Genomic DNA, 26,293 nt, shown 5'->3' on the forward strand with positions numbered 1-26,293 from the left:
ATCAACCCCCTTTATGGGCAGTCTTTCCTGATACCAATTAATCTTCTCACCTGTTGAATGTTCACCTTTCCCCGTCTTTTCTTACCCCTGTCCCAACTAATTTGGAACATGTTGCAGGCATTAGGAATGTTGTGTATGTTAAAAAAACAAAGTTTAGCATTTTGAACACTGAATGTTTTGTATGTGTTCTGTATATAACTGAATAAAGGATTAAAATGATTTGCAGATCACTGTTTTCAGTTTTTAATTCACATTTTACTCAATGTAACATTTTTAATCGATGTTTCTAAATAGAATTTCCATTTTTTAACCAAACTCTTCATGAATTTCTTTAGTGGAACTAAGTATCACTCAGAGCAACGATGTGTCATTGTAACGGTGGCAGGTGAGCTGAACTCTTTCTGTTGTTTTAAAGTCATTTCTGATTGTATGGACGGCATTACCAACATCCCTTTTTCAATTCTCTTGCATGTGACAATGACTACACCAGAGGATAGCCCATTCCCCCCAGAGATCACAGACGTCCAACAATGTATGACCACCATTCACTATTACTTTATCATGACAATGACGTTAATCTCAAACAATAGAAATATGGTCACATGGTCCATATTTCCTCATCGGCCTTGTTCCTGTGGTATCATGCTCAGGATGGAAAACATATGTTATCATGTTGTACTTTTATATTCAAGGTCATTTTTGGTAATTACAACAATAATGGATGCTGAAAACCCTGAGAGGGATGGGACCTCTTCATGAAGTTAAATGTAGCCTTCTGCTACCTCCTTGCTATTATTTATGTTTGATAATGATGATCCTGGGCTGCATGCTGTCTTGGTGGTTAGGATTGTTACAGTCGAAGAAATTCTGTCCTATGTTTTCCCCAAATATCTTATTTTTTAACTTGTAACCTTGGATTACTTCAAGCCCCAGCTGAGGCAGCTTGGTCATGTGCAGTGGCTGTAGAGATCTTCATCCTTCCTTGGCCAGTAAGCATATATATCGTCATCCTGCCGACAACGCCAGTTTGCTGAGAAAATCAATTGAACACTGTAAGGTGTCCAGCAATGATGACGAATCACTGGGATATCACTGGAGGTTGGGCTTGTGTCCTGCTCCAGAGCAAGACCATTCTGGGTGTAGCTCGGCGTAGCCCAGTGAGGCCAAACTGGTGATGGAAAAGTAAGTCAGCATGGCCAGGTTTGGATTAGTGTAACCAAAAGTCATTGTGGATTAGTCCCATTGTTTTTTGGGTTAATTGAGGATGGCTGGTTGTCTGTCAGCCTTGTGACTGAGTGGTGACCCTTCCTCTCACCCACTGACAGCCAGGATTGACTCCAAACCCATGTGACCCTGAATGGTAGGAGCAGTGTAGATAATGGATGGTAAAACTCAGTGTATGTATTTACATTCACAAAGTAAGGTTAACCATTCTGGACTGTATTCAAGCTACATTACTTTGATGTTACTCCATTTTCACAGACTTTTGATTTACCCTTCAGTCTATCTTCGAACCCTCACCTATGGTCACGAGCTTTGTGAAATGATTACTCAGCAGTGAAAAGAGTTCCCTCAAGATGGTATCTGGGATCATCCAGAGGGAGTTCAGAGTAGGGCCTCTGACGCTTCACATTGAGATGCTTCAGGCATCTGATCCCTTTGGTTGTTTTTAGGGTATGTCCAACCAAGAGGAGACCCTAGAGTAGACCAGAACCTCCTTGAGGGATTATATGTCTTGTCTTGACTGTGAACTCCCTGGGTTTTCCCTAACAGGAAGCTGGAAAAGTTGCTGGATGAGAGGGATGTCTAGGGTGGCTTACTTAGCCTACTGACACTACAACCATGTCCGTCATGGTTGGATGGATGCATCTATCCATAATTCAGTACCATAATCTAAAAACAAAACAACAGAGGCCACAATCTCAACATTTATGTGATAAACAATCATGAAAATAACAGTACGACATGATAACTACTTTAGAGTTTACCGCCTTGAGTGTGACATCTAAGGAACATTGCTGTTTTCTTCTTGCCTTCCTTGAAATCCTGAATCACTCTCTTTCTAGATATCCTTGGACTGAGAGTGAGGATTTCCACTCCATTTCCAGTGACTGACAAGGAAATTGCTGCCTTAATGCCAGAGGTAATCATCAGTTTCATGTCATCCTGTTGTAGCATGAAAATATTATATGCAGACATCTTAGATATGTAGATACAGGCATTTGGTTTATATTTAAAGCTGATAAGTTCAATAGATGTCTGGCTAATATGTTATATTTTTTCTTGTGTTTTTCTTTTGGTACTCTGCATTCTGAGTTGCTCTTTTTATTAATGAATGTAAATGAACTTGCCTTTTAATCAGGGCCCAAGCACTGAGTGGTGGAGAGCCCTATAGTAATCTAAACAGTCGGGTTCGTCATTATTATTTCCCCCACCCTTTTGGGCACCATGCTTAAAACGAAAGAAAATGGGCATGCATATGTGTTCTGAAAAATACAAGGTTGGACAGGTGTCACGACTGGCCATCAGGAATTGCCTCAATGGCGCCACTTTTTGTGCTTCAATGGAACAGCCCCAAAAGTTACTTCCACCCAGAGTTATGAAATTTGGTGGACAGATTCGGCTTAGGGAAATCTACAAAAAAGTCTCTTGGAGCAGAACCCCAACTCCAACAGGAAATCTACCATTCTGAATAAATTGAAAAAAATTGGGGTGTTTTGGGCCTGTTCCAGGTGTGATCTAACTAATCTAATTGCTGTCACTTTAAGTCAAAGATGCTTCAGTTTATCAGCACCAGCTCTAGCATACCTCCAGCTGCTCTTCTCACAAGCATTTCCAAGTTAACCCTAATGTTATGCCATCACTTTCTATGTAATTTCTATTCCAGGTCGAAGCAGTCTTAAAAGCAAAGGCAGAGGCATATGGGGTACCGCTGCACCACTTTTTGGCCATCTTTAGAGGCCGAGTGTAAATGGAGCAAGAACCACAGTGACACCATCTGGTTCGAGAAGCCAACAGGTCCACCCGGTTGCTCTACTGGAACTTTAAATCTTGGACATCTACGCTTTTTTTTCGCATTTTGAAATCCCACTGTTTCATCTTAAACCAAGGGTAACTGACTTCCTGTTTGGACCTGCTTTTATTCTGAAAGAGAACAAGGAATTTCAGGTTGATGTAGGTTGATGGGAATCTAACCACAGAAAAAGGAACTTGTTATGGATTGTAAAGGATATAAGGGAACACTAAAAAAGGTCAACTATTGAAAACACAAGGTTCAGACCATAATCATAGTGCTATAAATGCAGTGATGCTGTCAGCACTGTTAAAATAAAAAAAATGTAAACTAAAAATACAAAATCATACTTATAAATAACAGTGAGAAGGAAAAGAAAAGGGCAAAAAGACAGAGACCATACAACTCACATTCTGGGTTACAAGGCTGACAGTAAGGGCATAAAAAGAGAAAAGCTTTTTGGGGCTCAGTCCTTTGAAATCTTTTAGAGTTAACGTTATTAAGCTGGGGGACATCCTGATTTGAGGGGTTGAAGTCTTGGTGATCTGTATGTCATTCATGTAGACTTTATTAGTATAAAACATTGTTGGATCCACTCCATGTTTATCCTTCTCAAGGTAACTTGATCATATTGTGAATAAAACAGATCATTCATTCACTTTTATGCAGCGTAATATGCTGTGTTGGTCAGATAAAGAAAAATTGAGACATTTTACAGTCTTGTTAGATTTCTGAAAATGAAAAATAAAAAAAGAAGAAAAGAGGAGAGAATTTCAACATATTCTCTCTCTAGACTTAAAACTACAAAACTCAAAATACAACAAATTTATTCAAAATTAATTCTGTACATCTTTTAAAAAGGTGATTATTACAGCTGTCATACAATTAAAATGTTTTTATGAGAATTTTGTTGTTTTGTGTATAATTTACTGTATGGAAATGTTTCACTTAAGGTTATTGTTGAATATTTCCTGACCGTACCGTTGATGGATGATTGCCACTCCTGCCATCAGAGTGACCAATCAGCCTATTGGTTAACAGATCTATACTTATGGGTGTGGCTACCATTCTTCAAAAATGATCACCTGGAAAAGACTGGTTAAAATGATTCAATAAAGCTTATCTTGGTATTGAGAATATTAAAAACATTACAAAAATTCAACACAGATTTTCACATTATATTGTATTGAGCGGTAATTTGTCATTCTGTCTGGCCCCATTCAGCCACCTATTATAGTGAGCCTATACCTGGTATACGACTATGATTTAGTTGGGCTGAAAGCAGCAGAGGTACTGCTATTTGCATGGCATAAAAACTGCATTCAGACATTGTTTCAAAGAGAGAGAACTGGAATAAATGTGGTCAAGAATGATTAAAAAAAGAAAATACCCAAAATACAAAAAAACATAACCCTTTTATATTTGTTTGTAGGGATGCCAAAATTCAAGATAATTAAGAGACATTTCCTCAACTAGCTTTCTCTTCTGTCCCCACTGAAGCAAAACTTTTATAAATATAGAATATAGAAATTTGGGGGAAAAAATGAGACAGAGGAATAAGGAAAGCACCTTTATTAAGTTCAAAGGGGCATTTAAGTTTCAAGGTAGGTTAGGTTGGTATAGGTAGCCAATTGGGAGTCATAGTAAATGGCTATGATTGACTAATGCTAAGTTTGTTTTCATTTTTTTTCTTATTATGATTTTGTGTCCATTGCCAGAGCCAAAACTTTCCAACAGAAGGTGGCAGTAATGCACTAAAGTAATGGATGCCAACTAGTGTTCCCATTCAGTTAAACACAATTATTCTATGTAGTTGACTGGTCTAAAGACAAGTAAATACATTCTGTTGACCAACTCCCCGCTGCAACAGTAACACAAATTCACACCATAATCTCCTGTTTATTCCAAAGTTGAGGCTTAAATCTAAATGTGACAGGTCCTTTTCCACCAGAGCCACTTGACTTTGGAATGACCTACCCAAGGAGATAAGCCATGCAAAACCAGTGACATCTTTTAAATCTCTTCTTAAAACAAATTTTTTATAGACCTGCTTCTATGTGATGTTGTCTCCTTACTCTTATTTAGTTGGCATTTTCTTACGTTCTTTCAGTTTCTTAGCATATTTAATTTCCTCTTAATCTTTTACTTACCTTTACTCCCTGTAAATCTAATTTTATTTACCTGCCCCTTTGGCTGTGTTTAATTGTTATTACCTGCCTTCCTCATTTTAATTCTTTTAACTCTTTCATTGCTTCTCTTTTGTATACCTTTGCTATTACATTAATCAATTTTACTGCCTTTGTATAGTTATATAGCTTGTTTAATCTTGCTTTATTTGTTTATCCAGTCTTGCCCCCTTTATTTACATTTTGATGCCCTTTATTGTTTAGCGCTCTTTTTTGTTTTACTCCTCTTTGTTTCTCTTTTAATTTCTCATGTCTATAATTTTGGTCCTCTTGATCTCAGCCTGTGTTGCTGGGTTCTTCCATCCATCTACATCCGCTTATGGTTGCGGGGCTAACAGGCCAAGCAAGTCCACCAAGACATCCCTTCCTTGGATAAATGGATGGACAGATGAGTATGTTGTGTTTTTAATGGACAAAAATGTTAATTCTGACCAAGGTACACCTCTACATATACTGTAGAATTAACATAATGTTTGGAATTCAAGCCCAGAGTTTAATTTTTATAGCTAAGGAATAATTCAAATAAAATCAACCCCTTAATAAAAGACATTAGAAATGATTAAAAGACGTCTGTTTTTACTTCCAGTTGAACAAGCAGAGCAGCATGTCATTAGGAATAATACACAGGTCACGGTTTCAAGATAGTAACAATAAATAAAACATCAGTCGGTTGTAAACTTGTTCATCATGAAGTGACATATCAAACTCTTTGTTGGTTTCATATTCAGGGCATGAAGCTAACTTTCAAACCAACCAGCCAAGAACTTCTTTGGAGCAATGTGCTGGACACTAACTCATAAACGATAAAAATGGTACATTATCTCCTCAGGATATAAATGCTTTTTCTGTTTAGCCACAGAAGTCAGTAAAACTGAAGGTCTTTGAACTGAACTGTTTGGCTGGTGGCTGAGCGTTAAGTTCAGGCCCCCTTTATTTATACACACATTCCTTCCCGCTGTCATAGAACAGCTAATGGAGTGAGCTTGTTTTGTTTCAGCCAGTCGTCATTGGTTAGATTTTAACAAATAAATCACCATTAAGGATGAACCGAAACAAGCGCACCCCTTTGATCGACATTGATACAAAAAACAAACAAAAACAGATCAACTGCATTTTCAATAGAGTCAAACAAGCTAGCCAGTGCCCTGACAGTCAACACAAATCTGAAAAATATTTACAGTTTCAAACATTTTCAGGTGTTTAACGAGGTTGCGGCGGAATTCATTTCATTTGGAGTGACTTTGGAAGTTTTTCAGATTTTACAGAGCCCTCTCCTCCACCATTCTCTGTTAAACTTCGACTCAGAAAAACTGGATTTTAAGGTGCACTAAAAATATATGCACCACATGATTCTGAAAATCATTTTGAACCTCGTCATTTTACCCAGATCATAAACGAAAAACACAAAAAAAGGTTTCAGAGTTTCAGTAACTTTCCCTTCAGGAGAATTGCACATCACCGTTATAAAATTTCCTATGTCTGGCTAATGAAACAACAGTAGAAAAGGATATGGTGTGAGTGTGCCATCCTGTAAAATAGTGTCTGGAAACCTTTTAATTAACGACTTGAATCTCTCAAGCTTCCATCTCCTTTCAGTTCCAAACATAAGAGGAATAAGGCAGCTTTACTTTGGAAGATGGTGACTTCATTAGCATATATTCAACTCTAAGGATAGCATGTATTCACACTGTGAGCTAAATGAACAGAATAAGCTAGTAACTATGTAGCAAAGTACCTTGCTCATTACAAAATTATAAGCTTTCAAGCATAAATTTTATCTCCTAATTTACTTCAAATTAGATTGTTTTAAGAAATTAACATCATGCTGTATTAAAGATGACTTTAATGCAGTAATTGATAACACTTTTGCATAAGAAAATTTAAATTGAGCCTCATAGCTCAGCGTCTCAATACAAATTACACATCTTTACTGGCCTTTCATGGTCATTGCTAAAACTCTCAAAGTTTTTAATTTGCTAGAAAGTACATTTAGTTTCACTGTTTAACATGATCTAAATTAAAGTTTCAAAAAGAAATGTATCAGTGATATCAGTAACTTAGTTTCCTTGTAACATATAAGAAAAAGGCGAATCACTCCATGTGATTAAAGTCACTTAATGTAAAAAAATGTGTCATTTTCAGAAGAAACAAGTGATATTATCTCTTAAATGGTAACTGTTCTCATTATTAAACACTATAGGATTGCTGTAAATACTTTGTTAGAATCATGTCATTAAATAAAATTAAAATCAAGCATTTGTAAAATGTTCCCTTCTGTATCTGAAACTTAAAAGTTAAGTTGGAATGACAATATATACATACATAAAAACACAAGGAGGGGCGAAGATACCTTAGGGTTTCTGGTTTCTTCTGCACTTTCAAATCCATACTAAAATGTCAGCTTTGAAAAAAACAAGACTAAATTGCACCTTTTGGGGTCACACAGCGCTTAATGTGGAGTACTATTTCTGCTGCAGCTTGTAAATTACTGGAGATTCTATCAAGCTAGCTTCAGCTACCTTCATTAGCTCTACCATTTCTGTGAATGCGTGTCCAACGATTGATGAATCTGGGGAAAAAACAAGTTCATTACAGCGGCAGTAGTGGTGAGAAAGGCAGTTGAATTGTTGTAAAAAATAAAGCATGGTATTTGAAAGTAACCTAACAAGGTTAACAACTGACTTTGCCATTTTTTATTGTATGTTTGCGAAGTATCGAGCTAAGATTGCTTTACTCCTTGTTTGGATGAAAACTGACTTTTGTTTTGAAAGAGGAAAAGGAACTCATCAAAGGTTCCCATAGGAATGAATGGACTTCTGGTTGACTTACTTCCGTAACCATACATATGTGGAAAGAAGGGTAAAAATGAGGTAATAAACGGCAAGCTTACACTAGGTGAAATAAATCAAGTAAGAGCTGTTGGTAAAAGACAAGTAGCAGGAGATTCAACCTCTTGTGGCTTTCTTCTGTTACTTTCATCATTACAAACTTTATAATTATTACTACATATGCAGAAAAGTAAAACCTGAAACAGTAACAAAAGGCAGCTTCAACCGTCACATAAAAATACACTTTTTGGTAGAGTTAAGTCCAAAGAAAAATAAGAAAACAATAAATAAGTTAGGAATCATCCCTTTGTTGAGAATTAGCAGAACACAGAGATGTACTCACTCTCAGCATGTGTTTGTGTGTGATATGATGGGGATTAATTTAAGATATGTATTTTATCACCTATGTGAAGAAAGGCAGTCCACCAAACTTAAGCTTTGTAACAGTCCTCATGATGTGGCTTAAATGTAACCCTGTGTGTGGACACACTCCTGATTTAGTATCCTTATGGGAATATTTAAAAGATGCTGGTCAAACAGGGACCACTTAGCCAAATGAGGACATTAGGTGCGCCATTCCTGTAGGAAGCAGTTAATAATTAAAATTAGTGTAAAGGAAGTAGGTTTTAGGTTTCAGGATGAGGGTTAGACCCCAGGAAAAAAAACGTTATTGAAAGTAAATGTTTGTGTGTGTAGTGGATAAAATCTGTAACACAGTAAAGTTAGTCAAGTTTTTGAAGTTCAGGATAAACACAGGAGAAAGTTAACAAGATAGAACACATAAAAATGAATCTCTTCATAGCTATCTTCACTGTTTTGTTTGCTTATGAACCCCAAAGCAGCAAACCACAACCTCAAAAACATTTAATTTTCTTCTGTTTTTAAACTATTGTACTATTTTAGTTCTTTTCAATCTCCCTTTTAGCCATTTGTTCTTTATGGAAAATATAAATCTACGTTAATATTGTTGATTTATTTGAAAATGTTTGATTTAGTAAAATCAGAAGGAGTGCTTCTGATTGTGTATTTGATATCTTTAGCTCAAGAGGATTAAAATAAATAATAAATTTACCTTTGGTTCTTTTAAAATTCAGCTGCAAATTCCCATTTTTAAATAGCACGAATAAACTCTGAGAATGCATTTGGAGGTCATTTCATGAGTGAATTCAGTCCATTTCCCTTCTTAATAATTTTGCTCCTGAATGTTTGCAGTTTTAGTGCATGAAACTTTTGAATTCCTGTAAAGTAAACCCTAAAGATATCACAATGTCCAGAATATAAATATATAAAGCACCCAGGTAAGTCAGTGTCAACAGGAAGCTAACTCTTCCACAGAATTTAAACTATTAAAAAATACACTGAGTTCAGTAACATACCAGGAAATATGGGTGACATCTGATTTTTCCTTCATGAAAGGAAAAAGATAGTAAATTCATGAGTCTGAGGCTGATCGTTTCTAGATCTCGGGGTTAAAGCCACACAAACAGCCTCATTCATTCATACATTCATTCACCCCAGTCTTTGCCTTCATCGTCCTTCTTCTTCACCTCTCAGGTCCAAAGATAAGACATCAGAGTTAGGCAGAAATTCCCCTCTCTCTCACACAGATGAAACCTTCCTCACCATCCTGGATCAGACGTCGTAGTCGGGCAGCGCTGAGTAGCTGATGCCACCGACTGACGGAGGGCTGGAGTGGAGAGGAAGAAGCCAGCAGAAGACCGACCCTGGATTGAAAGAGGACACGTTCAAACAGCTTCTCATCCTGGAGCTGAAACAGGAAGGTGAGGATGATTTACATAAACCCACCTCTTCCAAAAACCTCCCGCAGCAGAGCCAGCTTCGGCTTGCGGGTGTGTGGGGGGTGGATAGGCGGCTGAGAGGCCGAGGAGGAGGAGGTGGAGGCCGAGGAGGAAGATGAGGAGGCTCTGTCCTTGATCATCAGCCGATTTCTCATCTGCTCTATGGGAGTCTCATCCGTGATGATGGAGACCAACTACAGCAGCAGAGGAAGAAGAGTGGTGTTATTGTTCTTTATGTTTATTATGAATTCATTCAAATCCACATTTAGCCCTCAAACTTTGAGAAAGGATGCTAGCATAAAAGTTGGTTGACTCAGAGCGTCTGTGGCCAAAAACCAAAGTCATGAGCCAATGTTGTTGGTTTATCTACATCATTTTTCAATCTTTTTTGAGACTATCATGAATCTAAGGCCACATGCTCTGACCCCAACGCCCCATTTCTATTTCCTACTTGTTGCCACACAGACATGGAAAAAGGAAATGAGAGTTCCCTAAAGTAACATTTCTTAACCGTTTCATAAATAGAGGTCACTTTAGATTCAAAGTTCTTGAGGTGATAGAAGCAGACGTGTCTCTGTTTCACAGTTCCTCAAAACTTTTAAAAATCAAATTTAAGACTTTTTTAGACCTTTTACACCGCATTCCAAATTATTATGTAAATCAAATTTTAGTGTCATAAACATTAATTTTTTTTCAATTAAACTCATGGATGGTATTGTGTCTCAGGGCTCTTTGGATCACTGAAATCAATCTCAGACACCTGTGATCATTAGATTGCCAGGTGAGCCCAATTAAAAGAAAAACTACTAAAGAGGGACGTTCCATATTATTAAGCAGGCCACAGGTTTCAGCAATATGTGAAAGAAAAAGGATCTCTGCTGCTGAAAAGCCTCAAATAGTGCAATGCTTGGACAAGGAATGAAAACATTAGATATTTCAGGAAAACTTAAGTGTGATCATCGTACTGTGAAAAAATTTGTGGCTGATTCAGAGCACAGACGGGTTAATGCAGAAAAAGGCATAATGAGGAAAGTTTCTGACAGACAAATTCATCGGATTAAGAGAGCAGATGCTAAAATGTCATTACAAAGCAGCAAACAGGGATTTGAAGCTGCTGGTGTCTCTGGAGTCCCACCAACCTCGAGGTGCAGGATCCTCCAGAGGCTAGCAGTCGTGTATAAACCTACTATTCAGCCACCCCTAACCAATGCTCACAGGCAAAAACGGTTGCAGTGGGCCCAGAAATACATGAAGACTCATTTTCAAACAGTCTTGTTTACTGACGAGTGCCATGCAACCCTGGATGGTCCAGATTGGAGGAGCAGTGGATGGTTGGTGGATGGCCACCATGTCCCAACAAGGCTGTGACATCAGCAAGGAGTGGGCGGAGTCATGATTTGGCCAGAATCATGAGGAGAGAGCTGGTAGGCCCCTTTAGGGTCCCTGAAGGTGTGAAAATGACCTCGGCAAAGCATATAGAGTTTCTGACTGACCACTTTCTTCCATGGTACAAAAAGAAGAACCGTGCCTTCCCTTGCAAAATGATCTTCATGCATGACAATGCACCATCTCATGCTGCAAAGAATCCCTCTGTGTCATTGGCTGCTATGGGAATAAAAGGAGAGAAACTCATGGTGTGGCCCCCATCCTCCCCTGACCTCAACCCTACTGAGAACCTTTGGAGCATCCTCAAGCTAAAGATCTATGAGGGTGGGAGGCAGTTCACATCAAAACAGCAGCTCTGGGAGGATATTCTGACATCCTGCAAAGAAATTCAAGCAGAAACTCTCCAAAAACTCACAAGTTCAATGGATGCAAGAATAGTGAAGGTGATATCAAAGAAGGGCTCCTATGTTAACATGGAACTTGTCCTGTTAAGATGTTTTTGATTGAAATAGCTTTGTTTTTAGTAAATATGACCTCCTAATGGTGCAAATTCATAATGAACATTTTCAGTTCTTTACCACCTATAAAATGTTTTGAAACTCTGTTGTGCATAATAATGTGGAACAGCACATTTTGAGTTTTTTATTTTTGGAAAAAAAAAAAAAAAAAGTTATCACTGGGAAGTTTGTTTAGCTGCATTTGAATTATGCTCTAATGGATGATGACTTGAAAATTATACTGACTGTCACTTGCATTGACTATTTAGGAAAAACTGAGAAAAATATCATTTGCATAATAATTTGGAAAGCAGTCCTTTAATATCATAACACATTTGTCCCTAATGACAAAAAATGCCCGCTTTCTAAAAACTGCTGTAAAAATAATATATATTAATAAATGTATCAACTTAAAACCAGTCAAGCTTTTAAAACTATTTCAGTCTGAAATATCAAATATAAGTTATATTTTTGGGGAATCCTCAAATCTCCAATATCAAGGATCCGCAGGAATCCTGGTTTCAGTACCTGATCGTAGAAGATGACCATGACGAACACGCCGAACAACACCGACTCCACCAGGAGGATGATGTAGTGAGCACTAAGAACGAGAATCACATGAAAAATACTGATTTAGCTGATTTTACACTAGAATAAAGCTTCGGCATTTCCCTGCAGAAGACTCACACTATCAGGTGTTTGCTGGGCGTCTCCTCTCCTTCTTTCTCTGCGTCTCCTTCTCTCTCACTTCTTATCCTCCAGACCCAGGCTGACACCACCAACACCAGCGAGTACAGACTGGCCATGCCTGCAAGAACACACAAACACATTCACAATACAGGCATCATGTGCAAATAAGCTGCTTGAACGTATATTACTGTAAGCCTGAAGTGTGTTGCTTGTTTCACCTGTGTAGAAGAGAAACTGGATAAAATACTTCTGGTTCAACTCTCCCACACAGTTGTTGATCCTAAAACACATTTAAAATGATTTAAATTAAGGGACCAAGCTGAGAACATGGGAGGAAACTGAGTCTGGATGGTGTTTTTCTCACCAGGGACAGTGATGGTCCATGCGGCGTATACATCTCTGACAGACGCGGCAGTGATGCGCTCTGGGAGGTCTGTATGTTTCACATCGACTGCAAACCGTCCAACCTTCACAGCCCTGAAACGGCGACGCAGCACGTCAACACTACATCGGTTTAATTTTATATCTAGTAGACACAAGTACGATTGTGTTTGGTTGAGCTGTGAAAGTCTAGGAAAACAAAGAACCAGTCAGCAGCAGAACAATAAAAAGCTAAAACCTGAGTCCATGTGGTTCAGACGTCTGTCATCAAGCTCATAAGAAGATAATGAAAGGCTGAAGCAGACAAAAGTACAGCTGTGAACATGTAAATACAGAGTCAACAGCAGATAAATACACATGTGTTATCATCAGTTAGAAACCACAGTCTCTCCCTATTATTGTCTCTCTCTGTAGCTCTATAAACTCCTGAAAGGTCGACATTATCGGTGTGACACTTTTAATTTGTGCTTGAAAATTCTCCATCTTCTTTTCTAAATATCTGTTAACCTTTAAACTTGACTAAGTGGAATAGATTCCCTGTGTTTTTAAAAAGCTTACCCGTTCATTCATCCGAGACGACTGCGACCGAAGGTCTGAGAAGTCTATAGCTGTGTCAGGAAGAGGCACCATGCCTGCAGAAAAACAACACATTCAGTAGAGGCCTCATTATAAGTAAATTTGTTTGTTTTTCATGTAAAAACGGAGTGAGACGGTTACTGACCAGGGTCTGAGAAGACGGCTTTGGAGTGACAGGCCAGCAGCAGCAGCAGAATCAAGTTAAACACTGACCCATGTAGAGTGCACCACACACTGTCAGAGAGAGAGGGCAAATAATGCACAATTATACTTTTTTATTACAGAAATAATCATAATTCCATCATTTGTAGCTGTTTGCCACTGTTATCGTCTACAAATATGCTTTTTATTTAACTGTAAAATTCACCATCTTAAAAACTTCCAAATGCTACACTGAAGAGTGATTTTACACCAGTTCCTGGTCCTGCTGCCACATTTCCTGCATGTTTGTGAGTAAGAAACGACTGCAACTGTACCTGCGTTATGCTAGAGTTTTAACTGATAAATACAGGTTGATTTTACTGCAGTTATTGCAAAGAAGAAAAGAGAGGCGATGGAAAGTATGGCCACTGAATCAGCTGAGGCGGAGGACGGTAATGTCTCGCTCTTGTTCGGCCACCAAGAGAAAAATGGATGCATGGAAGTAGATTTAACTTGCCATATCACTGTCGATAGCCATTTACCTCACTCTAAAGCTCACACAAAATACTTGTAGGCTAACCAGCTGGCCAATCAAGGGGCATGCAGTGTGATTGTTTCAGCCAGTGGTTATATTTTAAAGAAGGTGCACAGGGCTACACACCTAAGGCAGATGCTACAGTGTAGATTTACAGAAATCCGCCTTTAGTTTACAAAAGTTCACCTCCACTTCCCTCAGTAATGATTTTTTGTTTGTTCGGATTTGTAATTTGTATTTGTAATTTGTATTGTATTTGTATTTGTAATTTGTAAGGAAATATCACCATGATTAATCAAAGTTATCCTGTTCTGGCATTATCAGCAGCTCTAAGTGTGGAAACTGTATCCCTGAAAGACAAGTCAGATTATCTCCTACTCTGCCATTTATTTTGAAAATTTTAACACAAGTCCCTCCTTGTATTAATTTAGTTGATCAGTGAGGGAAAAGTGCAAATGAAAAGCATTTATGCATTATACTGTAATCACAATTGCAATTTTGTCCAGTATAAAATCAGTCGAACATATTACTAAACGTGCAGCACTACAGAGGACAACGGTTCTTAATATTTACTTTTCAGTCAGGAACACTTTTGTTACATATCTAAACATTTTATTGAAAAATGGATGTGCAGTTTTACTTGGTGGAGAAGGCTCTGCTCTAAAGATGCTCCCTGGGTTAGTCAATGTTTTGATTTTCCAGGGAGTGCATAGCTAGAAACCCCCATATGAGTGGACACATAAATGAGAATGTGTACTGAATACATTAAAACTAGCTCAAAAGAAATTAATCCAAAGTAGCATGAATCTGAATATGAGGGTGGAACAAGTTTTATGTTATAAAGGAGGAGGCTGGGGTGGAGGAGGTTAAGCTTTAAGCTATAAAGGAGGAGGCTGGGGTGGAGGAGGTGAAACTTTATGCTATAAAGGAGGAGGCTGGGGTGGAGGAGATTAAGCTCTATGCTATAAAGGAGGAGGCAAGGGTGGAGGAGGTTAAGCTTTAAGCTATAAAGGAGGAGGCTGGGGTGGAGGAGGTGAAACTTTATGCTATAAAGGAGGAGGCTGGGGTGGAGGAGGTGAAACTTTATGCTATAAAGGAGGAGACTGGGGTGGAGGAGGTTAGCTTTGCCAGCAGCATCGTGGAGAATCAGCAATAATGTAAGCAGGGATTAGTGAGAACTATTTAAATGGAACACTGTTTTGAGAGAAAGAGCTGTGATTGGCTGTGGGAGCTGGGAGGTGATCAGCTGGCCATCAGCTAGGGCTTATGACTACTGTGTCCTGCATGAACTAATGCTGAGCTTCATTTATTAATACTGACTCAGCAATACTTAGTAAACATTTCTCAGTAAATTTAAAGCCATCAACTATTTAGCATTTGTAAAATCACCTGTGTCAATACTATTACAAGGTTTAACTTGAACCTAAAACTGATTTTCATTCGCAAAATATTAGGGATAAATGACATATGAATTTTGTAGTAAACTGATATTTACAAATGATTTTTTGCTGAAAGTGAAACTGATAAAGGTAGCTCAGACCTAAAACTTCAATCCTTAACTCATTTGAACAGATAAAGGGTGATCAAAGAAACACAATTCAGCCCTTAAAACACTTTAAAATTCAAGAAATGAGGATAAACAAAGAAAATGACTGTGGCTGACATGTTTCTGTTCATCCAGCCTTAAACTCCACTAACTTTTACAAGTCCACATGTGCCCTATATTTACAGCTGACATTGTCAGATTTGACAAAACAAAAATTTATATATATATATATCTGATATCAATAATTCACTCTCTGATAATACAGATATCAAACCAAAAATGCTGTGTATCCCTAAAGATTATTTTTTTCCAAATTATTTTCTGTATAAAAAAGCCCACCCATAAACAATTTAGCACTGTTACAGCAATATCCTAACAAATAAGGGCAATTCAAATCAATTTTACTAAACTGTTTTGAATAATATAATTGAAAATTCGACGTTTGACTTCTCTTACTAGAAGTGGACTGCTGAAAAATGACACTGAAAGTAGAATTCTTGATAAAAAAACATTTACATTGCTTAAAAAGTCACTAACCAACCTCTAATGTAGAGTGCATTAGCCCTCATGTTTATAAAGAACAGCAGAGAGGAACATTTTACTTTTTTCTCCAGAATTAAAATTAAGAATCACTTTCATTCATAAACCGACTTCAGTTTAATAATATCTTTATAAAAAAAAGAAAGTCGTGATCAGATCTTATCTAGAACCGAGCATCGTCAACTGTATTGAATCGTGGCTTTAGTGTTTTATCTGTTGTTTATTTTGTTTATGTCTCCTTGATAAACAACAACAGGATCCTCCTCCTCAAACAGCTGACTGGCTGATACGGCTCAGACCCTCAGCTCGTAAACAAACCGAAAAACCACCTCGTGATATTTCCCCCGTCACTAAACCGTTTCAAACATCCGTCTGAGAATAAATAAATGTCAGTTCCAGTCAGAAAAACTAGTTTTATGAGGATTCAGCGGTGAGAAAAAGCGTGAGGATGCTGTCAAACCTGTCTGCTCTCAAATGAATGGAGACAGCGCAGAGCAGCGGGCGCCATGTTGGTTTTTTAACGGCTGTCCTGAAATAAAAACACAAAGTACTGACCTGTCCGAGTAGGCGGGGATGAGGACATACTGTATGACCACGTAGTCCGCGTAAAACACGCTGAAATAAGTTAAAATCAGACAGATAACGCCGCAGGGGTCTCGCCTACAGCGAAGAGACGCCATCTTCTGCCGGGCTCCGCCCCCCCGTCCCCCTCTTCCGGGTGACGTCACCATGAAACACGATGATGCGTTTAAAGTCCGCGGGAAATAGCGACACACATTGAAGGGCAATTTACCCATGAGCCAGTTTTACTATTTTATCTTCAACTTTCTGATGGAAGCTCTGAGAGGACATAAATCGATGTATTTACTTTTATACTGCAATAATAGCGTAAGTAAATATCCAATGCTTCCTTGAGTGGTTGACTTATTCATTTCTTTGCCTTTGAATATTGCAGATTGTATTATAACCATGGTAATGAAGATATTGGGTTGTTTGTTTTGGATCTTGGTAAAAGAACTAAATTATGACTTAATGGAAAAGCAGCCTAAAATATGGCTCAGGATAAGAAAAGACCATTCAGAATTTTTAAAACCAGATATTAAATAGACCATGAGTCTGACAAAGTAAAATAGATTCAAGAAATAAGCATGAAGATTAAATTTATACAGAAGACGTAAAACTATCAATTATATATTAGAACATGTCACAATATGAGGAACACCAATTCCAAAAAAGTTAGGATATTGTGTATTATGCTTAAGAAAATGCAATAATTGTAAATTCTAGTAAATCCATATTTTTTCTCAATTCCCAACATAAACAACATATCAAATGTTAAATCGCATACATTTTCCCATTTCATGAAAAATAATGGCTAATTTTGTGTTTGATTTTGTCACTTTTAGCCTTTTTTGCTGCTCTTTGCCTTTGTGTGCCCCTTATTTTGCTACTCTAGAACCCCTTTTTCCTTTTTTTTCACCTTCAGCTTTTTTTGGCAAAGTCTTTTGCTAATCTTGAACTTTGTTTTTGTTAATTCTGACCCATTCCTGCAGCTTCCTTTTTGGGGGCCAGCAAAATCATGGTCCATTGTAAAGTTAAACTGTGGTATTTTGTATTTAACCTGAATTCTAACCACTCTTTTCAAAGAAACAAATATCTTTTTAATTCATCTGTGCAGTAAGTAGCCCTCTTAAAAATGCCAATACTTTTGTTTAAACACAATTAAAGTAGCAAAAAATAACCAAAAAATGGCAAAAATGGTGGCAAAAACTAGCATATTAAGTGGTAAAAGGGGATTAATGAAGTGTCTGAAATGGCATTAAAGTGGCAAAAATAAGTGAAAATTTGGTGAAATTGGATAAGAAATTTATATAAACTGGCAAAAAAGGGTTAGCTGAGGCAGAGATGGGTTTAACAGGCAAAAATGGACATATTAAAATGTGAAATGCTCTGTAAAAAGTGGTAAAGAAGAGTTAATAGTGGCAATAATGGGCCAACAGAGCCAACAATAGGTGGATAGTGGCAATATTTGGTTTAGAAGTGGCAAAAACAGGCAGAAAAATAGTGGTGGAAAGGGTTTAAAACTGACAGAAAATTGTTTTTAAGGGGCAAAATTGTTGGGAAAAAGTGATGACAACGGGTTAAAATCTTGCAAAATTGGTGTAAAGTGGCAACAGTGTAGATTAAAAAATATTCTTAGTTTGTTTAAGGCATTTGGAGACCCCCTCTCAGATTGTCTCAAGAACCCCAATGGGGTCCCGACCCCAATATTGAGAACCACTGCGTTAATGGACCGTGATTTTGCTTACTTCCATTAGTTGTCCGCTATCCTACTCGTGTCTGATGCGTTTTTTTTTTTTACGTTGCAATGAAGACCCAAACGAAGCGGCATCTTTTGGGCTAGCTTACGCCCTTGACCGAAGGTAGCCAGTTAACACGGTAACTGTTTGAACCGTAACACCAGCTGCCGTTAGTAACTCTATGTAAAGAGCACAGAGATACTGGCAGCTTTCAGACACGCGGTGGCAGCAGCCATTCTCCCGGGTAAAGCCGACATCCACTCTCCCTGTTGCTCCTCCCTTGAAGTAGGCAGTAACCAGCTCGTCATCCTCCTCGTTTGCTCAACGCTTTTTCGTGGCTGCACATTCACTGGCCGTGTGTGTTGGTGTCTATGTGTTTGTAGTTTGTCCATTCCTTTTTTCTACTGCTGCTGCTGTTTCTCCCTGCACTCAAACCGTCCTCTTCTGTCGGATATACCCCCTTTTCTTCTACTTCGAAGCTGTTTTTGGGAGTTTATTCATTTCGAGGAAAGGTTGAAGAGGAGATAAAAAGAAAGCAAAGAAGAAAGAGACAAACCTGGAGGTGGAGAAGAAGGGCGTTCATACTTCGAAGTAACCATGGAAGTTCCTGGTATGCAGGTAAGTGGAAAGGTGGACGCCGTGCTGTGTTTGAGGGCTTTTTATCGCATTTAAAGCAACTTTAAGAAGGTTAAGCAAATTATGAGGAAGCACTGTGCATCTGTAGGTCATTTCCCATGTGTTTAAAAGTGATTACCTGCTGTTAATGATGGATTTTTAACCTACAGGTTAAACACAGCCGTCAGTTTTCGCTTACAGGATGGACAAACAGCCAAATTCAGCTTTAGTTTGAACATTTCAAAGCTTTTTGTGCTTATTGGTCTTAAATACAAAGCTAATAGCTCACTTTGTCAGCATTATTTCATGTTACCTGTACAAGCCACAATTAACATGTTATATTAGACGCCATATTTAACCCATAAATTGTCATTTACGTCTGTCATATAGTTGTAAAAGCTAGTTTTAACACTGCTTAAATTCTCCAACCTCGTTTACATTGATTTGAAACGTCATTTGAGCACTCCAGTCAGAGTTTACAGTAACATTAAGATTAGAGAAGCATACTAAAGTGAGATTATAGCGCCTTTGTGGTGTTTAAACATCTTAAAACCATCTAAAACATGTTTTTGATGACTTTTAAAGCATAATAAGTTGTCTTATTTGGGTTTAAACATACTGAAAGGTGTTAAGGCCTCTTAAAATGTAATATAGGCACTTTTATAGTAAATATATTGCCACTGTGCTACTCTGTATGTAATATGTAGATAATAATGATGTGTTTACAATATAAAACACCCAGAAGTTTCTAGATAAATATTTGCATTCATGAATTATGTTAAGATTGGCTTTGCAAATTAGTTAATTGTCTTAAAAGCCATGCCTTTAGGATGTCTCACTGGCTTTGTATCAGAATTACGTGTACATTTCTCACTCAATGTCTCAATAATGCACCTATTATGACTAAACTAGTCTAGACAGTGTTTGCAATTATCTCCTAGCACTTAAGATGATTTCACAATGCTAATTTTGTTGATTTTAATTTAATTATACTATTTTAACCCACGTTTTAAGTGACATAATATTGAAGTTTGCCATGTAAACCTGCCACACTCTCTGAGTTTACAGCACTTTAATGATGTTTATTTCACATAAAGTGTCCAAAATCTCATCACATTGTGGCTTATAATGTAAAATTTTACTGGGTTTATTTTGGTCACATGGTGTATAAATAGTGTACTATGACTTTTATATTTTATACTTGGTAAACAGTGTCTTTATGGTTTCTATATATGCTGTATTCTTACTGAGGATATCCAGATGCTTCAGTTTCACATCTGCCATTTTCAGCTCTGTTGACAAACACTGGCCGTTGGCAAATGATGTGGCACGAACGGATGCCAGCAGCAGATGTTTATCTGTTGTGTCTTATCGATTTAATGGCACCAATTTTCACACCTAGCACCTGATTCAGAGAGGAGATTTCTTATCAGGTCAAAGGTGTGACCTGCCGGACAAACTCTGATCTGTTGTCATGGTCAAACATGAGAGAAAATGCTGGCCTTGTGGGGAAAATAGGTAACTCAGGATCGGTATTGGTCCTAATTTTAACAACTGGTGCATCTCTTTTTCATATTTAGCTGGAAATAGCTGTATGCTTCTGGATTATCCCTATATTTACTTTGAGGTGGTTCCTTGGTTTCTAGAACAGTGTTGTAGTTTCAATATTGCACAATAGTATTGGCAGGATATCGCTATCGGGAGATCTGGACATTTCTGTGGACAATTAAAGCTGATTAACAGTTGTAAATATTGGCCGTGTTTCTGAATAAGTTTGTGGAGGTTTAGGCGGGATCAATGGTCCTCTATGTGTTTTTCTTTGTTCACACAGAACAACAATAAAGTGTCTGTTTTACATCAGTTGTTGCTTTTATACCCTCTCATTTGGCTGTATTTTGTGGTTTTATTGTGTTTCTTTATTGTGTTTTAATGCGAGTTTTCTCCTGTAGTTTGACTAAAGTCAGAGGAGAATTTCTGCCTCTCTTGGACAAATGATGAATTTTACTTCCTACTTATAGTGTGTTTTAGGAACTGAAGTTTTAGGTCAGAAATACATTTAGATATCAGTATGGTCTAAAATGAAAGGGTAAATATATTGGGGGCTAAAAAAAGCCGATATCCGATATATTGGCTGATAACTGATATATTGGCCGATATCTGATATATCGGTCGATAAATGAAATAAGAACATTGATACACAGGTTATATACTGTACATGAACACAAATTCTTATATTATCTTTGTTTATTTTACAAAGATGCAACTTAGACGATGTTAAAATGCTGTATAATAGTCTTATATTAGATAATGGTGGACATGTGAATTAACAGTTGCATTTATTATTGTTTATTCTCTTCTCCTGTGTCTCTACTCCTCTAAGTAGTAGAGACGCAACTGGTCGACTACAACTCCCACAATGCTTTGCATGTCAAACAAATATGGCTGCCCACTGAAGAAAGTCAAACTACATGATATGTGAAAATGGATTAAGAATTGATAAAAAAAAACGCTTGTTATCGGATGTAGCGCTGTGGATTTAATCTCCAGAGACCCCGAAAAGTCAGCAAAGTTCTGGGCTTGCTACAACGGTGTCCTTTAGAGCTATGAAGACATCGATGGTAGCAAAAGAGCAGCAAAATGGCCAGCTTTTAGAGGAAAAAAAGAGTAAGTTTCTATGACTTACAGTTCAAAAGTTATCAACGTTTTCATAAACTGTGCCACGTATTGTATAGGACAACACTGTCCTCAGAGACTCTGGAAAGTCAGCCAAGTTCAGGGCTCGCTAGAAAATGTTCTGTAAGAGCTACGAATGCTTGGAAGACATGATTAGAAAGGCACAACGGATCCGTGCCGTGTGAGCTCTAGGGGTCAGTATATCGGCTACATATTGGCCGATGTTGATTAATCTGTGATACGCTATAATCGGCCAAATTAATCGGCCCGCCGATCAATCGGTTGGGCTCTAGTATTAATATTTAGTTAAAAAAGGACTTTGTGGTTTATGAAATATCCCCAGACTCTTCGCATTTAGTCATAAGTGGCTTCACTGTTGTTTCAAAAATATCCCCAAGTTAACAAATTTATGTTAAAAGTGGCCTTTTATTCTTAAATGTTCCTGTAGTATTCATTTTTTGGTAGGGATGCACTGATCCACTTTTTTCAGTTCCGATTCGATTCCGATAAATATGTGCTGATACCGATACTGATTCTGATATATATATACATATATATATATATACATATACATATATATATATATATATTTTTTTTTTTTTTACAATTATTATTGTTGTTGGTATAATGTGTGAGGTTAAATGAAGCTGTAGTAAACCACCCAGCTCCTCTTATTAAAAAGCAAAAAAAAAAAAAAAAAAAAATACAAAAATGAATTGAATTTAAATGTATTTCAAATAAATTTATTTGAACTACTACTAAAAAATAAATATCAACATTATCAAAAAAACAACAACAACTGAGTTTAAAGGGATACTTCAACATTTTGGCAAATCGCCCATTGCCATAATTCCTATAGTCTTAGTAATAGGTTCGTTTCTTTTAGTTGTCAGTGCAAGCTGTTTCTAGATCTGGGGGGACCGTTAAACCAGCTGCTCTGAGAATGCTATGTTAGCAGATGGAATTTTTCGCTTTCCCTCATCAAACTCATCAAATACACAATCCAACAACTCCAAAACGCTCTCGTGGACAACTTGTGCCCTGCACATTCACCACGCTATGAAATAATAACATATAATTATGTAACATTACAACATATGAAGCAAATACTCGGAACTATTTCTTGAGTAAACCACTGGGCGGAGTGACACAGTGCAGCAGCCGTGTCTGGAGTGTAGTTCCGGCTTTGCGTTTAACTTTAAAACATCTCCGTCTCATAATGTTCCATGATTATTTCATAGCATGGTCTTTAATGACCCTCCCGCCACTAGAGACGGCTGTAGCTTCAGTTAATGGCTGCAGCCTTCCTCTCTGACCCTTCACCGGATGTAAACAATGAGCTGGGCGGTGGCTAACCTGTTAGCGTGTAGCAGGAAGACCTCGGTGCGACAGTTTTCCAAAGGAGTAAATGGAAATAAAGTGGTATGTGGGCTGTCGAGGGTTAAGCTCATGTATGACTACTCACCTGAAGTGAAAAGAGGCCAAATATCAAAGCGCGATATCAATCTGCAAAGAGGAAGGAAGGCGGACGGCGCTAGCTTTCAATGCTAGCCACGCTGTGTTATCATGCTAACATCACACCCACTCTTCTTTGTGTTCTCTCATCTTTAGACTAGTTTTTACTATTCTAAATACAGATTAATGTTTAATCTACCAGGTAATTATACCGCTAAGATCATCCCTAACTAATACTAGCTCAGTAACACACAGACTGTCTCATGTTAGACTGCGGTGCGTTCATGGTCTACCGCAGTCTAACACAGACTGTCTCATGTTAGACTGCGGTGCGTTCATGGTCTACTGCAAACTGTGGCCACATGGTTTCTGATATAGGCTACCTGTTTTGTATTCATGTAAAGTTAGTAGCATTATGGTTGCTTAAAAATCCCTCTAACATTTATATTTAGCTTACTTTATGGACTTTTTTGGCCTCTATACTTTAAAATATTAGTACAGTGTTGGTATTTAGCTGAGTTATGTTCTGTGTGTTTTCTGTTCTGACTTTATAAGGACTTTATGGCACTGAGTCACTGATGTAGTATTCACATTGTAGGTAAAACTTAACAGTAGATTAAAGGTGTTTATGATATTCATACAATTGAAATCGCCTTCATGTGTTTACACCTCTCAAACCACTCTCTAGTCCTTATTATTTCTATATAAAGAATCTTTCTGTGGTTGCATAACAGAAATGTTCATGTGCTGTTCCCACAGTGACTCATTGTGTCTGAGGGCTTATTTAACCTTATTTATAGTGCGAGATCTGTTTTATTAGAGTTATAATTGGACTAAATCACAAGTCACTAGGTGTGTCAGTGTCTATAAAGCTGCTTTAGTGAGCTCTTTGTGTTTGTGCTGCTCCACGCTGACTTCCTACAGTATTATGTTTAGTATTAATGCTGTAAATGTGGTTTGACGTCGTATCTGTAAGTATTCTGTGCGTTATTGAAGCTCACAGAGCAGACGGCGTTTCTGCAGCTCAACAAGGCGTGGAAGGCGAGTCATTGGCCTCCGTCTCGTTCGGCCTCCTGCTCGGCCGGCTCTCTCAGGTGTGTCTACCTGTGGGACTGGCTGTCAGCTCGCTCGCTCTGCCTGCTCCGTGCGTCTCCAGGTGGGCGGGGCCAGAGAGCGTCATGGCCAGCTTGAATCAACACAAAGTCACACCTGACACCTGGCAGCAGCTGCTGACAGGAATATCTTTTTTTAGCGGCGATGCCGGCGGGTGACTGACAGAGGATGTGTTGTGTAATGATTAATTGATGGTGAGGGTAGATAATAAGCAGTTTAGAAGTTTTATTATTAATCTTTACAGCAGAAATGGTGGCTTTAGTTTGCTGCTAGGGAGGTTTATTTTTTTTTCACTGAGAGCTTTAATATCTCCATAAGTTTTCATTTTTTAGGGATTAAACGATCGCTACGACAACAATTTGACTGGCATTTTCTTTGTAAAATGTAAATAAAAGCAAAAACAATGGTGTCAAACCTAATAAACCCATATTTTATTCACAACAGAACACAAACAACTTATCAGATGTTTGAAACAGACATTTTGCCATTTCAGGTAAAATATTAGCTCATCTGAATTTGATAGCATCGACACATCTCAAAAAAGTAGGGACAGGGCCATGTTTACAAATGTGTAGCATCCCCTCTTCTTTTAACAACAGACTGTAAACGTCTGGGAAGTGATGAGACCAGTTGTTGGAGGTTGGGTCGAGGAATGCTGTCCCATTCTTGTCAGCTCAACAGTAAGTGAATGGTCTGGACTGTAGGCCGACTCTTCTATTGTGAAGCCAGGCTGTTGTGCTGAAGTATGCAGGGCCTTCCCTGAAAGAAACGTTGTCGGGATGGGAGCATCTGTTGCTCTAAAACCTCACTCTGCTTTTCAGCAGTGATAGTTCCTTTCCAGATTTGTAAGCTGCCCACACCATAGGCAGTAATAGGGTTAGGAATAATTTATTTATTTTTTTCTTACTGGTTCTAAATTGATGTTTTTTCAAAAGGTGCTGGCTGCTAAACCGGGCCTCAGGTGATATGTAAAAGAGAAACAACAGTTTTAAAAGCTGTCTCTGTATCCTTTAATTAAGAAATAAGATGTCAATAGAACATACATGTAAAGGAAATTGGTTTAACTTCTTCACTTATGGATCTTGTGCCTTTCTTTTGGGGTGATGAAGATTGCATTGGGGTGGCGAGGTACCAGAATGAAGTAGCAAAATCTATCTCTTAAATTTGGTATTGTGATACTCATCCCTACTAATGCAGCTCCATACCAGCAGAGACGCAGGCTTTAGAACTGTGCTCTGATAACAAGCTGGATGGTCCCTAACATGTCAAATTAAATTTTGATTCATGTGACCACAGAACAGTTTTCTGTTTTGCAACAGGCCAATTCCAGATGAGCTCTGGCGGTGTTTCTGGATCCTGTTCACACGTGGCTCCTTCTTTGCATGATGCAGCTTTTTTTAAGATTTATTTTTGGGCTTTTTATGCCTTTAATTGATAGGGGAGGACAGTGGATAGAATTGGAAACATGCGGCAAACGGCCACAGGCTGGATTCAAACCCGGGCCACCCGCGTACATGGATAGTGCCATCTGCGCACCTGCATGATGTAGCTTTAACTGTCAGTTGTGGATGGCACAGCCAGCTTTATTGACAGGGATTCTGGAAGTATTTCTTAGCCCATGCAGTGATTTCTGAACCTTGCACAGCAGATGGATACGCCTGTTTCCTTGTTTTTTTTACTGGCGAATCCATCTGAACCCGGTTAGAAAGTGACAGGACCAATCAGCGACGAGGGGCAGTACTTTCAGGCGCGGTCGTGATGTAAACAAGCAGTAACAAGAGGTCGGTGCACTGAAGGCAAAAGGCATTAGTGTGGATGCTGCTAAAGTGCCGGTTTTATCAGAACTTGACGTTTCTTCGTTCAAAGAAGAACAAAGAACAGCAGTGAGTTATTTTCTTTACAAAAGCGACAAAAGTCGTGTACTGACATGTCTACAGTCATGGTTCACGTTATTGCTGGGTAGCTGAGCATGCGCACCTCGGTCGTGGCTCCATCACGTATTTTGTTGCTCTGATTAGT

The 26,293-nt window shown here is 38.2% G+C and overlaps 2 protein-coding genes across 3 annotated transcripts in view; one reads left to right on the plus strand and one right to left on the minus strand.

Annotated features, from left to right (window-relative positions):
* Positions 1–5,777: 5,777 nt before the first annotated feature.
* On the minus strand, positions 5,778–16,807 carry zgc:77880 (zf-DHHC domain-containing protein). Its single transcript, XM_041778805.1, has 9 exons — positions 16,674–16,807; positions 13,502–13,590; positions 13,339–13,412; positions 12,764–12,876; positions 12,618–12,679; positions 12,397–12,517; positions 12,238–12,310; positions 9,834–10,020; positions 5,778–9,751 (listed from the first exon to the last, which is right to left on the minus strand). The coding sequence occupies exons 1-9, from the start codon at positions 16,796–16,798 to the stop codon at positions 9,660–9,662; spliced, it is 936 nt and encodes a 311-aa protein (XP_041634739.1). The 5' UTR covers positions 16,799–16,807; the 3' UTR covers positions 5,778–9,659.
* A 1,944-nt stretch (positions 16,808–18,751) lies between these two features.
* The window catches only part of stk26 (serine/threonine protein kinase 26), a 51,909-nt gene continuing 44,367 nt past the window's right edge, over positions 18,752–26,293 (plus strand). For both annotated transcript variants that reach the window (XM_041779938.1, XM_041779939.1), the window contains exon 1: positions 18,752–19,036. In XM_041779938.1, coding sequence (XP_041635872.1) covers positions 19,016–19,036 — 21 coding nt within the window. In that variant the 5' untranslated portion in view covers positions 18,752–19,015. The remainder of the gene's footprint in view (positions 19,037–26,293) is intronic.

Source organism: Cheilinus undulatus, linkage group 22 (assembly GCF_018320785.1).
Source record: "Cheilinus undulatus linkage group 22, ASM1832078v1, whole genome shotgun sequence".
NCBI classification, from domain to species: Eukaryota; Metazoa; Chordata; class Actinopteri; order Labriformes; family Labridae; genus Cheilinus; species Cheilinus undulatus.

Excerpts from the sequence above, each read along its gene's own strand:
- zgc:77880 (XM_041778805.1), bottom strand. The coding sequence starts at position 16,798 with ATGGCGTCTCTTCGCTGTAGGCGAGACCCCTGCGGCGTTATCTGTCTG. Across the intron at positions 10,021-12,237 it reads TGGTCATCTTCTACGATCAG|TTGGTCTCCATCATCACGGA; the intron begins GTACTGAAACCA and ends CTGCTGCTGTAG. Across the intron at positions 9,752-9,833 it reads GCGGGAGGTTTTTGGAAGAG|GGTCGGTCTTCTGCTGGCTT; the intron begins GTGGGTTTATGT and ends CTTTCAATCCAG.